Genomic DNA, 19,633 nt, shown 5'->3' with positions numbered 1-19,633 from the left:
TCTTGTCTGAACTCTGTCAAAATAGAGTATTTTAATCATTCCTATTACAATTTATTAAAACAAAAATAACGTCTAAAATTCGTTTTCTAACATTGCTTTTTTATAATGCAAAAGTGTGACGTCGCACCATCGTAACCTCCCCCCTCCCCCTCATCACACACCGTCACAAAATTACGGACCCCCTCCCCCCTACGAGTGTGACGTCATTTATGGACGACCCCTTAATTTTAAAAAATCCAATTGAGGGAATGGGGAGCGTGACACTATGACTTTAACTTTCTAACTATAGAGAAAACCATGTAACATCCGGGAAGTATAAACTTTGTTACTTTTAACTGTGCACACTTTAAAACTACCACACAGGGGCACCAACTGCAAACATTACAGAGGGAAACAAGTTTTAATGAATATTTTCAATAAGTTATAAACGGTAGAGCGCCAGACTGCTAACCTGAAATTCTCGAGTTCGAATCCAGGTTCAAGTCAATAAAAGTCAATCTAGCTTTGATGGGCACCTACCTCAAGTTAGGGAAAATAAAGGTGGCTGGGCATAGTGCTGACCACACTATCCATTTATATGTCACATACACAGGTAAACTCTACTTCACTTGCCGCATAGACCGTCATGTTTGAAAGGGAACTTTACTTTTTTTTAATGAGTCAATCAATGACCGGGGTGGGGGCGAAACCACAACATCTAATATTTTACTATGAAAACAATGCGTTTTTCCACTTGAACTAATATGTGTGCAAAATGGGAAGGGCTGACACCAATTTCGACTATATATAGACCTATGTGAAAGACGTGTGACGTTCTTTATAAAGTTGCGCTCAACCCCTTCTCGCAGCGCCCAAATACGACAAAGGTGTGTAACCAACTGTCAACTTTGTCTTCGTCCACGACTTAGGAATTCATCCACTATACTGTGTACACCTCATTTGGCACTGACATATCCAACTCACAAAAGGGCTACACTCTGACTGCAGGTTCAAGATTACTACAACGCTTTATTTCTTGATGAATAATCACTCCAACAATTAATTCCAAGAATAACGTGAAAAACAACAGACCTCCAATGTCACAAGTCCATTAACTGTATGACTCCGTATCTCAAGTTCTACTGACACTGTTATCTGCCTTCAGTAATTCTCTGGGACGGCTACACTCAATGTACCCTTAATGAGCCCGGTTACAATCCCCAATCGGACACGCTGTCTCTTAGATGCACCTATGGCCACCATGCCTAGGCCAACAACGTGTGTATCCACTATCAGCATTCTTCATCTCCATCATCATATGATCTTTGAACACAACCGTTCTCTACATCTTTCACTGGCCTACTTTGCCCGATCGTTCTCTAAGCCTTTCTGCACCCATACCCAAAAGTATTGCTGCTTTTATACACACCCAGACATTGTGTCTCGCTTTCATACAGACAGATGGCACATCCGGTGAAGTCAAGACGTTCTATCAAGGTCAAACTATTCTATTTCTGTACCGCCAATTTCGGATTATTTTGTATTTTTTGGTCCCTCGGTGTCTATTGCGTTGGTTACAAAACACGTCGTGTTGACAGATCAAATTCTATTTTAGTCAAACCAGTTACATAACAACGTCCTGTTTACGGCACAATTACATGATAGTTTGGTTCGGTTTTTAGTCTGAACCTTGTCGTTGTTGACAGACAACTATTTATTACGTTTTATCAACTGTGGCGTTAATAATTTGCAACTAGTTACATTTATAAATAAATAAATAAATAAATAAAAAATAAAATAAAATAAATAAATAAATATATATATATATATATATATATATATATATATATATATATATATATATATATATATATATATATATATAGAGAGAGAGAGAGAGAGAGAGAGAGAGAGAGAGATAGAGAGAGAGAGATTGAGAGAGAGAGGCGTAGTGGGGGGATACGGACTGCACCGGGTGACACCACTTAGGGGGTGACACCAAGGCAAAAAATAGCAATATATATATACAGAAAAATGATAATTCCACTTAATTAAGTGATTACTTAGAGTGTTAAATAGTCTTTTAAGAACAAATTTGAGAAATCCCGACAAGGGTGTGGGGGGGGGGGTTGTGACACCATGACGTAAACCTTATAATGATAGATAAAACATGCTACATCAAGCTGTATTTATAACCGACTATAGATAAAAATCGTTAGTATTATATCTGAGTACAGTTTAAAGCAATCGGCCCCCCCCCCCCTCAAACTTTCGATTTGCACCCACCCCCCTCATACTTTTTATATATATACCGAGGGGTCTATGGGGGGTTATGACCCCCTCCCCCCTCCAAATACCAACGGATATAGCGACAAAACATTAGCGATACCGCTTTTCTCGATTTTAATTTAATGTATTAAAGTTGGTGACATAATTCCTATAAAACGAAGGAACATGAACAGACGGTATTGATACCGCTAATAGGGTACCTATTTTGTGAGACATTTAGCATAGTCTGCTAAACGGATAAACCTAAAATAAATATGCTAGTTAGAAAGCTTAATAAAAAATAAATAAAGATAATTCCACTAAAAACAGAGTTATTCTCAATGTTAAACTATTTTAAGTAAATTTTTGAAAACTCACCATTTAAACTCAATATGCGATTAACAAAAACAAGTAAAAAGTTGAAATAAAAATTCTACGGCGGTAACGGTCAATAACAGCTGCTGCTTATAAGGAGGGCATCTATAATTGGAATCATAATCGCGCTCTATCGTTTTTAAACGGTTAACATAGCAATGCGAACGACTACATTTGAATTATATTTTTTTTATTCACGAAAGGTTTTGAGCCTGTGACGTCATATTTTATTTACTTGTGCAACTAGCTACTCTAAAGCTTTCCCAGCAGACAAACAGAATAGCGTAACTCTTATTATTTATTATGTTTATCAATGACGTTATTATTATTGTGTATCCTTTCGACTATCAATTATATTTTTATGTACAACTGATTACGTCATTCCTTTGAGTACTTTTCATGATTTTCAACTTTAAAACTTTCGATTCTTCTGACTTAATAAGATTGTTTCTTCTTAGTTTCATGTGACATAATCTTCTCTGCCTGTGGAAGTTTTTAATTTTTGAGTGGTTTTTTTTTACTACGAGCTGACCCGCGAGCATACGCCGCTATCTAGTTGTTTTATTTTCTACTTGTCAACAATTCATAATTTAATTCGACACCACCCCCACCCCATCGTGCCCAGTGAAAGCAGCCGTTTACAGACGACATTGAAAATAACAAGCAGAACTTGTTATCTCCCCTTAGTTTCAAATCGTTTAAAAAACTAAATTATCTGCCCCTAATAGCCGTCACTTATTCGAACCGAACCGGCTCTACTATTGTAAACAGCTCAACTGACAGGTGGGGATGAGGGTGGTGGCTAAGCTGCGTGGTGTCTTCTATGGGCCCCATATATAGATAGATACACGTCTCACATTAAGATACATATAAATACAGAATCAGTTTTATCGTTTATACATTAGGTTCTGTTGAAAGAACCCAATGAAAAAGTGTAATTAAACAAGTTACCCTACCAAGAATGTTCCATCTAAAATAAGCAGCGCTGTTGTGCGGCCGCGCAGTAGTTTTGATCCTGCCGCGCGTTCTTTCTGTAAATAACTTATATCCTTGTATACAACTTTAAGCACAGATTGTACACGTTACACACATACTTTCTCACCTTAGAGGAAACGTTCCCTATCAGGCACACCAGAATCACTGTTACTATATCAAACTCAACATTCACGTACCAGTTGGTAAGTAAGGCACAAATCTACGTTTATTTTACTATTTAGTTAATTAAGTAACGCAGCAATTGAGATCCTTCTTATCTTGCTGTTGTTGAATAGTAAATGTTGATTCATTATAACCATTGACTTTCCTGTTTTTTAGTTCCCTGCGAAAAAAAAGACAAAATTAAATTATTAGGTACGGGTAAAGCTAAGAGTTTATTAAAATTTAACAGCCAATATATTTCAATAGATCCATATGGGAACCCATGTCGGGAGCCAACATATCGGGAGTCCTTTTCTCGGCTGCCTAAATGTTTGGGGCTTATATTCCAGGAGTCAATTTAACCGGAGCCCATTTGTTATGACATCACATGCATATCTTAGAATCCCTTTGAGTGCCTGGAGTTAAAGAATCGCCTTTTTCTAACAACATCTTCGTGTTGCCTTTAAAAATTAAAGAATGCAGAAAAGCAACAATATTTGTAAACTTGTGTGAGTTTGTATGACCCACCGTTATGGAAGCTCTTGATTCTAATTTCTGTATTCATTTTTAGTAACATCGTGCTTCAGCACATTTCTATGATGCCCGTGGCTTAACTTTCTAACACATTTTTTAATTAATTAATTTCCTAAGTTTAACTCGTGGCGCTTTTAAAAAATACCAATTACGTAATAAGGCAAAAAAAAATCTTCAGTGACATATAAAATAAAATATTTTATTGTTTGTTTTTAAAATGATAATAAAAAGAGCTATTTTAAATGAAAACGATGAACACATTTCATACAATTACAATATAATTGGAAAGATATATTTAATTACTATTCAGTGTGGTACTTGAACCTGCCAATGGTAACTCGCCTTACAGCTGTGAAATATTACTTTGAATTTACATTTATTTTACTATGATAAAAAAAACAGTTGTTAATTTTTTTGTGGCGTTATTTTGTGTTGTTTCTCTTCTTCAAAAAGTAAATTTTAAACTTCTATTTTTATCCTTAGCGAAACACTGATATACTGCCAGTATAAAAATAAACATGATTAAATATCTATTTATCTATCCATCCTATCCATCCATACATCCACCCACCCACAAAAAAGACACAAACGCAAACAAACGCAAATTCATAAACGCAAACTGAAAAAGAAAAGAGTCGACTTTAAATGACGCGTGAGGGGTCGGGTCAATGTGGACGTCCTCATGCTTAACACCAAAACACTTATATTTATTATTTTAAAAAAATTATGCATATAAAATGTAGGTTATAAATTAAATCGGCAGTTCTCGTATTAAACATCCCCAGCACAAGGGGTGAATAAATGTATCAGAAATGTAAGTGTATGCCGCCCGCCTAAGAAACAAGTTAATAAAAAGTCTAGTGACAATTTAAGCGCAATTTCCTTATGTTATCCATAACAATTTTAAATCGAGATAAATCATATATTCAGCAACGGTGCCCAAATATTAAAACGTTTGTATCAGTATTTGACTATAATTAAAACCCGCCCTCTTGTTTGTAAACATTAGCACGTGGAAAAAAACGAGCAGCCGATCAAACACTATTTTCTATGAAAGACTCAATGAAATTATCAATGACAGAGTCAATGATAACTACCGCTCTCCTGTATTTTTGGCTGATCCACACAGGAAGTGCTGGTATATCTATTACTTACTCAGTGATCTGATCATTGACAGAAACAGAGATAGCCATTCGCATGGGGTGAAACGAGCGACGCGTAGCTCTCTCTCTCTCTCTCTCTCTTGCCGCGCGCAGTGACGCGAACGATCCCACGTCGCGACAGGCTAGCTTCCCGTATCAGTCGAAAAAAAGGGGGAAAAAAGCCTACACGATGCTCAGTTTAAAAAAGTAGTAATTAATTTTTTGTGGCCGAACGAAAGGATATTTTTGAAAACTTTCTTCGGCAGTATAGTTCTAAATTATGGCAGGAATCGATTGGTAAATGTTTCAAGTCGCTAAGTGGTCTGGTTGCCGAGATATGGGCCAAAAACTGCATTTTTTCGAGGTTTTTTGGCTTTTCCGGGAAATCCAGGAAGGAATTCCGGGAATTATTTTGGCCCACAATCATCCTCGGAACTTGCTTAACATATTTGCTTTTGGAACTAGTCCTCGATATTGCTTCGTTGAGGAGGAGATACGACTTAAAGCTGCGGACACACATCCATCCATCCATCCAGAAATGACGAGTTAATAATCGCAATCCCCCAGTATGGAAATTGCGCTAAAAAAGCGGAGATTTTTAAAAGCGGGAGGGGAGAGGGCAGTACAGCATTAATTTTCTAAAACAATTCATTGAATTTCAATGTTATTTTTAAATATTTCAAACAACAGAAAACAGCATATGTATATAATGTGCTCGATTGGTCAGGTGTGTAGGGTTCACGGTCAAGTCGACCTCAACAAAAGGAAGAGAGGTGGTATGTTACAAGAACACGTGTAGCGAAAAGTTGAGTGAAATATAATGACGTATGTTGTGTGCCGAATTTACCGTAACCCATATAGTCATTAATAGCTAGACAACTACAAATGACACTAAAAATTTCGGTTCGCAGCATCTTCAGTTTAAAAAAAATATTTATGACTAGCTTAATGAAACTTAGTGGGTAAAACAGCCTTAAAAATCATGAGTAGGCCTACACTGCGTCAATGCACGATCACTCTTTCTTAACACCAAAGCCGTATGCAAGTTTTCGGTATATATATATATATATATATATATATATATATATATATATATATATATATCATATCATATAGTGGTTTTCCAGACTTAAAGGGCTACCAATTTACTTTTCTAGAGATTGTCGAGACTTTGCACGAACTCTAACCGCGCCGAATGTAATGAGTAATTATTTGGTGTAAAACGAGAAATAAAGTAAACAGAGGTAGAGGTCATGATCCCAAGGAAGATTCTGCTTATAAATATTATGATTGTTAATATTATAAGGCATCTTAAGAGTTTCAGAAAAATTCTTAAAAATACAAATCAAATGTTTAATATTTTGGAGCTTTTAAGACAAACACTTAACTTTTGTGAATGTCCAGATGTGGTTGGCATTGGGTGCATTTGTGTGTGGTTTAAATCTGAAAACATTGTACATATGAAGATATCGTACATTCTTACCTTCCAATAGCATTAAATGCTAAATCAACATTGAGTCCAGTTTTGGAGCTTGTTTCCATAAAAGGGACACCAAATTCCTAGAATTTATAAGTAAAAATAATTTGTATAATACACATCAATCTTATAATAATACCATTATTTTTTATATGCTGATAAATATTTTAAAACGTGTATTGCATGTTGGAAAAAGCTATTAGCTGGCATGATATTTAGAACCTAAGCCCACTTATTAAATATAAACTCATTAAAAAGTTCAAGTAATAAAAACTAGTCTTTTTCAAAATGGCCACTTTATCTAAACTTTCTTAAGTTTATCACACTTCATTTGAGTTGAACTGGCGAACCCAGTTAGCTACAATATTGTTACAAGGGTCGGCGTGGTCGAGTCGGTAAAGCTCATGGTTGCTAAACCGAAAAGTTTCGAGTTCGAACCCTCGGGCAGATGAGGCTCGTTAGCTGGGGACAGCCACTCTTCTAGGAGAGACAACTCCAAAATTAAAACAACTGCTGCCTTGTAGTTTGTTCTTGGTTGGACAAAGGCTATGGAAGCAAATCCAAAAAGAAAAGCAGGCTGAAATCGGAGTCAATGGCCTCAATGGCGCATAACCAGTTGACACGTAACGCTTAATTGTGTTGGAGGTGTGGTCAAGTCGGCAAAAAAGCTCATGGTTGATAAATTCGAACAAAGTCTCGAGTTCAAACCCGCTGGCAGATAAATCTCGATCCCCTTCAACACTAATAATTAAGAACGAAGAAGAAGAAGTTACATGATCAATATACACAACGTATTACGCATCACATAATGCCAAGAAAATGTCACACAAGCTATAGAATAAATTTCTGTTGTTGCTATAGGGTTAAGATTTTCAAAACATGACCAAGCCACGATTTTTTAAAGAGGTAGAAACAGGTAAACAGTGTATTGTTAGATAACAATAAATATTATGTGTTTGTCAGTAACCATGATTTTTACGTCTTACCTTGTTATATTAGAAAATAACCTTTGAACTTAAGTAAGATGACTTTAGTTTTATATATATATATATATATATATATATATATATATATATATATATATATATATATATATATATATATATATATATATATATATATATATATATATATATATATATATATATATATATATATATATATATATATATATATATATATATATATATATATATATATATATATATATATATATATATATATATATATATATATATATATATATATATATAACAAATATAAAAAACCTTAATAGCAACATGCTTTTAAATGCACTGAAAATAAGAAAATAATCCGAATTTAAAAGCTTTGGTTACTCATGAGATCTTTTACATATTTTAGAGATAAAAGCTTTTAAAAAAGAAAGTAAATTAGTTTTATATTCTTGTTTTCAGTGCTTGTTGCTAAAAAGGTTTTTTTATAATTGTTTTATTTTCTACTAAAAATATTTGCTTTAAAACACCATCAGTAGCTGGCGATATCTAGTTAAAGACGACTATCTGCCCCGTGAAAGCAGCCATCCGTGAGCATATTTTACAGACGACAGCAAGGTCTTAATTTCCTTATTTCCCCATAGTTGCATTTAAAACTTTATTATCTGCCTCTAATAGCCTTCACTAGATCGACCATCTCTACGATTGTAAATATTCTCGTGAACCACAGCTAAACAGACTGTTAGGGTAATTCCGTGGCGTAGCTAGGATTTTTGGGTCACTATGCAAAAACTATCAGTGGGCCCCCTCCGTCAGCCTTTAAGCTACAATAGAGTTAAACTAAAAAATCAACTGCTACTTATGATGGAGGACATAAAGAAATATAAATATTCTGTACATTTTATATTTTATACGTCCTGATTGTGTATTTATACTATATTGGTATGTGGTTTTGTAAAAATGTTACATACTCACAGTTAATTTGTTTTTTTTTAAGTGAACAAACACAGTAGGGTTATAAAGCGGGGGCAGAGGTGCGGTCTGCATCGGATGACAACATTTAGGCGTGACACCATGACAAGAAATTGTAAAATTTATTGTCAAAACTAAGTTGTATCCAGATAAAATATTAAAAGATTATATTTAGATCTGGGTTGGTTTTTTTTTTCATGCTTTTAATTTTGTAAAATGATTAATAAGTTCATTGAGATCTACTTTAGCTGCTTCTATACGAGATTTATAAAGTCCATCATAGACATCAAAATCTCCTTCCCGATCACCGTAGAATGTTAAAGAATGTTTATACTAACTAGCGTACCTGTCCGCGATCTACTCCCACATACCAGGGTAACAAAACAATTTGTAAGGGTTTCATGAACGCGTTACCAAGTGCGTATTTTTAGTCGTGTGACCTTGTTTTCTAAAACTGAGGTAGGTTTAGTTAAAATGTAAACAACGCAACTGCTAATTTTTTTTCGGATCTTTCTGGTGGTGGCGCGGGTTGGTCCACACTACCGCTCAGACGCCCATGGGCGTGCTGTATGAAAGCATTGAGTGTATGTTAATTATTGTCCGTAATAGGTGTCAGTGGCGTAGCGGGAGTGACTGGTTACACTACCGTAAGCAGCCAGGTACAACCTCTGTCCCTAATGTAGAATACTTGTGTGATTGGTGTCATCTGTACGCAGAGGGCTTCGAAAGCCGCCCCTGTTGCAGTTTGACCGTTGAATCAAGTAGTGTCCCTGACCCTGCAAGGCACCCAATCAACGGATCTCGTGCACTCAGGTAGCCGCATGGTAACCGTTACTGCTGTTGATGCGCTGGAGGACACCCATTACTCGATTTAGTAATCAATTTTAGTATCCCGAATTATCCCTAGTGTATAGCGCTCATTAACACGAATATGGCGCCGTAGTGCTCATTGGGGAGACCAGAGTGCACCGGGTTACACGACCGCCGGGTACCGGCTGATGCGCCCGTGCAATTTGAACGCTGAATCAAGTAGTAACGCTGACGCGCTGCGCCGGACACCCAATCAACGGACCCCAGGTGCAAAGATAGCTGCTGGGAAACTCTGGGTGGCAAACTGCACCGCCTTACTGCCTAGGCGCCGCCCTCCGAAATAAAATAAAAATTTAATGGCAGAAACCTTACCAAAAGTTAGAGTATCTTTCATGCACCTTTAAAGGAAAAATGTCAGGGGAAACGAACACTTTCTTTGGAGTATTCTTAACGATTTCCCAAAGTTTCTTGGCGATTGGATGAAAACCAAAAACTTATAGTGTTAGTAGCGCCATAGTGTTTACAGATTAATTTGATAAAAAATTGAAAGTTCATTAAGGTAAAGATATAGTGATATTATTACGGATTGGCCCTATTCGACCCCCCCCCCCCCCACTGAATCCCACTACTTGTAAAGTAAGAAATGACTGGGAGGCTTTGTTCGAACGTTTAATTATTTCTACAGTAGAAAAGAAACTGAATTTTAATTTTATTTTTAAAATTATTTGCATAAAACAAATATTAAAATTCCAACGGAAAAAGTTATACTTTTTTTAAGATGGAAAAGGGCCCCTAAATGGCTTGGGCCCCTATGTCTTGCTTACGCTAGCTTTACGGTAGCTACGCCACTGGGGTGATTGCATCTAGTTATTTAGCTCCCCTTTTTAATTGACCATATTAATCTATCGAGTGATTTAATTTTGTTATCTCCCTTTAGTTTCGAAACCGCTTAATTAATTTGTAATGATTAATTAAACATCTAATTAAATTAAAAATTGATAGAATTGTATTGTCAGCGAAGTGGAAACATCTGAAAAGTTTGAACGAAATCGCTGCATTAGAAGTGGGTTAAAATTGAGTTACAAATTTGCTATCAACCCACAAACAAACAAACAAACAGAAGTTACGAACTAAATAAAAGCTTTTAAGAGATGGATGTATGTCTGTTTGTTGGGTGGGTTTTTTTGTGTGGATTACTACACCATGGCGCTTACAGGTAGAACTGAGCTCTCTTGAAGAGTTACCAAGTCATTATAATTTTAATTATACATTATATAATATATAATATAAGGTATTATAAACAATGAGGGGTAGGGCTACAGGACATTACCCCCCTGGATATTTCCACCCCGGACATTTACCCCCGTATTTACCCCCCGGAGCAATTCCCCCCCCCCCCTGTCAATTCCCCCCCCCCCCCCCCCTCTCAAGTTAAAATCCTAACTCTGACTAGAATGTTATACCTATATATTGCTTTAATCCAAACCGTAAGAAAAAGACCAAAGCCTAAGCATCCACCTTAGCCTAAAACTTCACACAAAACCAAAACCAAAGCTAGACACAACCCTAACCCTAAAACTAGCTCTAACCCTAACCCTAGCCCTAAAACCTAACCCTAACCCTAAAACCTAACCCTAGCCCTAAAACCCAACCCTAACCCTAAACCTAGCCCTAACCCTGTCCAGGGGGGGGGTAATGTCCTACTGGGCGGGGGGTAATTGACAGGGGGTAATTGACAGGGGGGTAATTACTCTGGGGGGTAATGTCGGGGGGGGAAATATCCGGGGGGTAATTGACAAGGGGGGAAATGCCCTGTTCCCGAGGGATAGATAGATAGATAGATAGATAGATAGATAGATAGATAGATAGATAGATAGATAGACAGACAGACAGACAGATAGATAGATAGATAGATAGATAGATAGATAGATAGATAGATAGATAGATAGATAGATAGATAGATAGATAGATAGATAGATAGATAGATAGATAGATAGATAGATAGATAGATAGATAGATAGATAGATAGATAGATAGATAGATAGATAGATAGATAGATAGATAGATAGATAGATAAATAGGTATTAACCTTGGACAATCTTTCTCCATCTTCTTTCCTTACTTGTCGATCAGCAGTTGCATCACACTTGTTACCAAGTAACATAATAACAACACCATCTTGGCTATAGTCATTTATTTCCCCTAGCCATGCCTAGTTTAAGGGAAATAGTTTTTGATAGTACAGTAAGAATAACTGACTAAAAGAAAGACAAATTACATAAGAAACATTTTCGTAAATAACTGAGTCATTTATGGTGAACTCTTGCTGCTTTCCTTATTTGTTCTCATTTTTATGAAGTTTTTGTTTTACTATACCTCATATTGATCTTGCCTTAAAAGGTGGAAGATGCCTCATTAAATTCAATAAGACTGTCAATCCTCTGAGTTATTACAACCTTTAACTACCAAAAAAAAAACCCTCATCTTTTAAGAACTTGAATCTACCTCCTATTGATGCTGCAAACTTACTCGAACATTGTCAAAGCTTGTCTTGTTTGTGATGTCATATAGAAGTAGAAGTGCTGAACATGAAATAAAAATTTAAAAGAACCAGCAATCAAACTGAACATATTGACTAAACGTTGAAACTCATGCCTATAATAAGAATTTCTTTTCTTACTCAGATATTTGTTTTATCACTCCAAAAAAAAAACAACCTTTTATTAGACAGACTAAATAGAAGTAGGCATGTCAAATTGTTTGTTTTTTTAAACGGTCTCACGGTATTTGTGAAAGTTGGTATGTTAAGGACACAAAATAGTGGATGTGAAAGTTGCTTACATATCTCAAGTGGTAACATAACATTTTAACATTTTTGGTTTTTAACTTTTTTCGAAAATTGAAATGTTTGAGGAATTATATCTATAAATGTATATGATACAAACTCAATCTTTTGAACCCAACACAAACACACGAACACAGACGGCTAACCGATTTTTTTTCAAATCTAAAAAATAAGTACATCATTAAATTAATTGCATTTAAATTAGTTTTTCCCTTTTATATGAAATGAAAAGGGAAGTAAAAAAAAACGCACCTTGTGCATATTTTTAAAAATCGCCAAAACATTTCTCATAAAACAGCATACATGATAGTTATAAAAATTGTAGGGGAACAACGGTTCTTTAAATTTAAGAAAAATGTTTGCCTATAACATGTACACTTGAAACACACGTTTAATCAGAATTAGAGGGTTAATAATCTGTCAAAAAATCGTCTTTTAAAAATAATTACAATAAATAAATTATGACAACAACAGTACATGTGATTAGATCTATATGGAAATACAGAATAACCATAGCTCTGAACAGTTAGTCTTTTTGTCACATTACTTAGTTATATACAATCCAATCGTGGCTGGACCATTGCAAGGGTCATAATTATACATACTTTTTTGTCGAAATAGCTATTAATAGCTAGAACCAGTGGCGAATTTATAAGAAAATGTATTTAGAATATATTAACATGTGTACTTATATATTAAAAAGTCAAATATGTATTTATACATAGTTGGTTCTACACAGGGGCGGATTAAGCTTGAGCGGGGCCACTGATTTAAAAAGTTTTGGGGGCCCTTATATAATTATAAATGTGTGTGTGTGTGTGCGTGTGTGTGTGTGAAATGAAAAACAATAAGTAAACAAACGCTAGTGAAAATATGCTAGTATTACAAGATAAGAAAAAAAAAGTCAAGTGATGGGGATTTATCAAAATATTTTTACACGCTTAGCGTTTGTATTGGGTAGCTCTATCATTATTATCTAGGCCACTGAAGCTTGGATATACGCATAAACATGCGAAAAATAAACTAATGTAAATTGATCAGGAATTGAAGAAAGGACTAGATCTATTTTGCACATGCAATTAAATGAGACGAAAAACGACTTTTAGAAAAGCTCTTCTACAAAATATAAAAGAAAGCAAAGAATATCTCAAACCACTCTACGCGGAACAATCATGAATATGTACTCGATATTTAAATACTAGCGCCATATCGCGTTGACTAACAAAAGCTCAATTAGTCTAGTGACGCGGCGTCTAATCGTTTAGGTAGATCTAGGAGTGTTTAAAATTGTTTAATGAAAATAAAATTGTTAGTATTAGGCATAAATGTCGAAACATACAGAAGAATAATATTCAATTACAACTTCTGTTACTTGAGGAGTATAAATTAAGGATAAATGTGTTACAACTCTGATATTACCAAAAGTACTTTTAAAATCGTGCTCGATTTTAACTTCTCTTTTAAAAATCGTAGCAAAACGGAAATTCTATTCAGATAACAAAATTTGAAAACATCTCTCCATACCTTTTTAAACTAGGCCTACTGTTGTAAACATGTTATAGTTATAGTGCTGCTTGTCAAGATGCAATGGAATACACAATATGATTATAATAATAATGGCACTTTATATTATTTCAATATCTGTGATCAGTCCACTATATATTTGCACATCTGACAAAGTAAGCTAGCCTTATGTAATATAGAATCAACTTACTGGATTATTTTATAGGCTAAGCAAGACCAATCAGAAACACTTTTATTATTTTAGGGTGAGCTCACGTTAAATAAACATTGTTTGACATGAAGCGATGACAGTTAGAGTTTGCACTGTAGAGCGTGGGCGTTGATGTTCGACTAAGGGACAAGCGTATATGTTCATGAGAGAAAAACAAATCTCATACTTTCGTATGATCAGCCAAATTGTGTGCTAGAAATAAAATGTATAATATTTTAGGGAATATTGCAACATTTTCCGGGCAGAAAGCGACGACAGCTGATAACTGGCGGGGCGTTTTGAAGTTTTTTCTCATGGGGAACAACTCATATTTTTGTGGCCTTTGTTTGGTAAAAAAAAAAAGCTTGTCATTTTAACTTTAACACTATAAACACGGTCAGGAATTTTTCCTTTGATTGCAAATTTTAGCCTATAATGTTGATTTTCTGAATGCTTTCGAGTGAGAACTAATTCACAGTGTAGACCCCATATGGTATTATTTTATATTTTTATTACCACCGCATAACGCGATCTGATGCGATCTGGAAACCAACAATTAAGCAGTAAATTTGGGGGACCCTAAAATTTGGGGCCCCTTACTGCAGCCCTCTTAACCCCCCACTTATTCCGCTACTGGTTCTACAGTTATCGCGATATATTAGGGCTACACTAAAATTCACTTGCTTATTTATATATATAGCTAGGTAGGCTAAATAGATAACCATGCTACTTTTTTTTTCTAGTTTTACATTATTATATTATTCTTTGTTCTAAAAATAAATTGGATAACCGTTGTTTTCTACAAAGTAAAATTTGATATCAAACTCCATATAAGGGCATGGGCGTAAAAATAATAAATGGGAAGAGATTCATTGATACGCTTGACCAATCGAGTAGGCTACAGTAAATCAAAATAATTCACGATAGGTTGCAACTAAGCACGTGGGCTAGGTAGCCATCTTGCTTCTAGATAAACAAAACAATCGCCTGTCTTAGTTTGTTTCATTTTTTTTTTGCATACAAATACTCTTTTATTTGTTGTTTTAAAATTATACAACAACATTTAAGTTAATATTTGAAAGTTTGCCAAGTAATGTACTGTTGATTGTCATTGGAACACTGCTAAAAAGTGTTTAGTACGTTTTATACTAAGCTGAAAAAGTGCGTTACTGAAATGTCTGTCAGTTTTAAGAATATACCAAGTCCATCCCCTTCTTCCCCTTCTCGCTATTCAACCAACGGCCAATTTATAATCTTGTTACATCATGCTGTGATAGGCTGAATTAAAGTGAAAAGACCGGCAAACAAACAGAACTTAATCTGGTTTGTTGATAGTTGTTCTAAGAATAACAATCGATTAATAGGATATGTAATACTTAATAGTCATTAATTCATTACCTGTTGTATACATATTTTCTGCTTACATAGAAAAATCTGTCTAAAACTTATAACACATGTCAACACGTATTTTATTAGTCAAATGGCGCTTACACAAATAACAAGAGGTCTTTTTCTGTTTTCTATAAGAGGAAACGCACTAGTGCCTTTCTCCATCCTTCTGTTCACGTTTTCTCTTCTTTGCATTTTTACTCAAAATTCAACATTCAAATCGCTAAGGCCTTGGAACCCTTGTCATATAAGACAGAAACTTTCCACATACATTTAGCATTATACTATTTACAATACTACTTTTGTATATTAAGTTTCATGCTATACTTTTCCTATTTATTTAGCACCACCTACTATTTTTTGTACTTATTTGTACGTAAAAATTTGTATTAAAAATTGAATACGAGCTATCGCAATGAATAAACGTAGAAACATATAGTTTGGTTTGAGAAATCTAAATGTGTCATCAGATTTTTACAATATCTCGATTTTACGAACTATTTTTCCTAAATGTAGTCAGCATATGTTTCAGGCAGTCATCAAATATTTTTTTATTAAAGAACTATTTGATGTCGTTTGTGTATGTGCAGCTATTAATGAATATATGGGTTGGGGTAAAATTCATCTAATCAACGTGACGTTATATTATTGTAACAGAACCTTACTGTCACTTCTCGCTAAACTTGTTTCCATAACAAACCACCTTTCCATCTTTTTCCGTCAGCCCTACACACCTGACCACTCGAGCACTTTCTAGGTACACCGTTATTTAAATTTATAATTTTAACGTGCCTATTTTGAGTTTATTATTTGACAAAAATATCTAGATATACATCGTCTTAGGTTTTGACACAAAATAATGTTGTAGCCTACAACGATTTGGTAGCACGATCTATCAGGGAGGTCTAGATCTATTTTTTTTTAAACTTATGTTTCCAATCTTTGAAAATTTTAAAGATGAACTTTGAAATAACGTGAACTGTTTTAGAAAATTGCCGCTGTCAATGCCCCCCCCCCCTTTCGCGCTTGTAAAAAAAATTCTCTTTTTTTTTGTCGGTATACAGTTACATCTTTGATACATTTATTCACCCATTGAGCTGTTGTACGTTTTTAAACACGAGAACAACCGATTGATATGCCATATGCCGTGTTTTTTTAAATTAATTTTTTTTTAATTTTAATTTTTTTTAGGTGTAAATATTTTAATGTAAAATCCCACATGAGGACGTCAACATTGACCCGAATTTCCCCCCCCCCCCCCTCCAGTCCACACGTGTCCGCAAAAGTCGATTGTAAAAAACAGAAGAAAAAAAAAACGCGCATATCCCCTTAAAGTGAAGGGAATAGACTATAGATAAGATTTTTAATCAAACGGTTCCGCTGGCGCCCCGACAGGGTGGGATTTTGCGCCCCGGGATAGACATGCGTTTATGTTTGCACTTAAGGTTGAGTTTATGTTATGCGTTATTGTTTGCGTTTAGGTTAGTGTTTGTGTTTTCGTTTTTTTTTGTTTTGCGTTTGCGTTTTTATTGTGTTTGTGTTTTCTTTTGTGTTTGTGATTATGTTTGCGTTGTGTTTGTCTTGTTTTCTTCTGTGTTTGTTATAAGTTTTTCGCATTTCGTCTCCCCCCCCCCCCCCCATCTCCATTCTAGGTGCGTGTTAGAAGAGCCATTTTGTTAAAGTTGAAATTATCACAAAATATATTGAATTTAAGAACACACTAACACATACGGTCGTAGATTTTATAGTAATTTAAATTATTTCGAAATCTTCGCTAAAAACAAAACCATACATGAACTTGGCGAATTTTTCTACTCTAAACTCTACCTATAGGCTTGTAGACCTACCGATAACAGTGTCGACAAAAATTATGATCACGTGATCTTTCACATTTACTAGATAAAAGTATTTTACAATTCTAAAAATATTATAAAAATGAAATTTAATTGATTATATAAGTACCTTCGTTCAGAAAAGAAAAACATTTGAACTAAAAAACAACTAACCAAATTAAAAAAAAAAAAATAGACCACTACAAAGTGAAGGGCTTTAGCTTACGGGACAAAGCTGAGAAATGACATGTAAGTATAATCATTGAACGGTAATATAGCTTTAATAATATATACTAAAGAAATAAACAATACAAACTTGACTGACAAACGTGTATTATGTAACTACACATTTTTATTTCTTTTACTTTTACTAAACTATTAAGCTTGTAAAACCTGCCAACGTCTATATAGAAAAGCTTGGTGGCGTGTTGTTAACGAAGATAGCTGCCATTTTCTTTGACCGGCCCCTGGATTTACTATTAGTGATCGCTTTGTAAAGCTCGGCCTTTTTACGCCATGCATAGAAATTATATTCAATTTTCGTGTTTTAACAGAAAAAAAGGAAGGAGGGTCAAACTGAAAATGCCAATACAACTTTTATACGGTGTCAAAATCACTTAGATCAAGTAATTGCCGATTGTTTCGTATTTTGTTTGGGTTTTTTTTTTTTGTTCTTTTTTTTTACGTTTAAAATATTTAATCTTTTATGCAATATTTTTGTTTAGTATCCCAATAAGGATTATTCAATTCTGAAAATTTTTCAGTTATTTGTTAAGAAATACTCCAAATGACCCAAAAAGGCCGGGGAGTTGAATCTGGATTGGGTAAAAATCCGTTGCGAAACTGTCGTTGAAAAATCTATTCGGTGATAGTTTTCAATCGATAAATGAGATATAGATCCATTGTGTAATATCAACATATAATTATTCATGATTAAAGGGCTTAAAATTTACTTTTACTTTTTTATTACTTTACGAGCCTTTTAATTATAGATAATATGGGCGATGCGGGCGAAAACCGCATTTTCCCTGACCGTTTGACATACCAAATATAAGTAATTATTTTCTTAATATATATTTTATTAAAGCCTGTTAATTTATTAAATCAAGAAAATCAGATTAAACTGCCTTAACAATAGCAACTAAAATTGACTCAAAAATAATAAACAGCTTTTTAAATATTTTTTAGGCTGGTAACTGTTTTCATTATAAATATAGTAAAATTATAGATTTCAATTATGAGTAACTATGAATAGTACTAACGTAACTTAAATTATTACAGCAGTTAACATATATTTTCTAAAAACGGTTAACTGTAGTAGAATATAATTTAGGTAATTGATATAAGAAGTAAAAAAAATACAAATACATGAGTAGTCCGGCTATTTGACAGCAAAAAACAGCCCAATAAAACTGAATCGATGAAAAACTTTCTGTTTTCAAAGAACTTAGTGTTAAATGTTGCATACTTTAACATACTAACTCATATTAAATATAATTTGAAAAAATAAATTTAAGAAAAACAACCAAACAAATTTACACTTCTTTTCCCGTTGGATTATATTTTTATCAAATACGGTTAAGTTTGATAATGCAATCATTATATAGTATTTTAAGTAACACTCAATGACCCTCACTGTATCTCGTGAGTATACACCCATTTCCATTTTAATGGTTTAAAATGTGTTTTTTTAATATCAGAAATACATGCACCAGTTCATAAAATAGTCCAGTTAGTATAAATAGCAGTTAATGTGTTTTGTTCAATGAAGATACAAACCATTTGCATCTCGATAGTATGCTCGAGTAATGCTTCTAAATCTTTCTTGTCCAGCAGTATCCCAAATCTAAAATAAAATGTTCGGTTTAATTGAAAACTCATAATAAAATTATATTTATTATTTAGCACATATTATTATCAAAATAACCATGTTAACAATACGGAAGAATTATTTTATGTCTGATTTACAGGTGACTAATCTGACTAATCACAATATCCCTACATATGCCGAGGACAAAGAAATAGGTGGACTTCAGTTTCCCCATGGGCCGTCAAGTTCGAAAGGGTAATTTTGGAATCGGATTAAATCACAGAACCAGTATGATTTATCTGATTTATCATATAACAAGTCTAACATTAGCAATAAGATTGCTCAAGTAACCTAATATTTTCAATGTCTAAGAGATCATTCTGATTTTTACTTTCT

At 34.3% G+C, this 19,633-nt stretch overlaps 1 protein-coding gene across 2 annotated transcripts in view; it reads right to left on the bottom strand.

Annotated features, from left to right (window-relative positions):
• Positions 1 to 3,793: 3,793 nt before the first annotated feature.
• LOC131938714 (ras-related protein Rab-26) overlaps positions 3,794 to 19,633 on the bottom strand; it is a 57,612-nt gene continuing 41,772 nt past the window's right edge. For both annotated transcript variants that reach the window (XM_059296844.1, XM_059296845.1), the window contains 5 exons: positions 19,207 to 19,273; positions 12,177 to 12,229; positions 11,737 to 11,859; positions 6,919 to 6,995; positions 3,794 to 3,940 (listed from right to left, as the gene is read on the bottom strand). In XM_059296844.1, coding sequence (XP_059152827.1) covers positions 3,844 to 3,940; positions 6,919 to 6,995; positions 11,737 to 11,859; positions 12,177 to 12,229; positions 19,207 to 19,273 — 417 coding nt within the window. In that variant the 3' untranslated portion in view covers positions 3,794 to 3,843. The remainder of the gene's footprint in view (positions 3,941 to 6,918; positions 6,996 to 11,736; positions 11,860 to 12,176; positions 12,230 to 19,206; positions 19,274 to 19,633) is intronic.

Source organism: Physella acuta, unplaced genomic scaffold, assembly GCF_028476545.2.
Source record: "Physella acuta isolate Inbredline_101_S28 unplaced genomic scaffold, ASM2847654v3 ptg000256l, whole genome shotgun sequence".
Taxonomy (NCBI): Eukaryota; Metazoa; Mollusca; class Gastropoda; family Physidae; genus Physella; species Physella acuta.
This window is presented reverse-complemented; position numbering and strand designations above follow the sequence as displayed.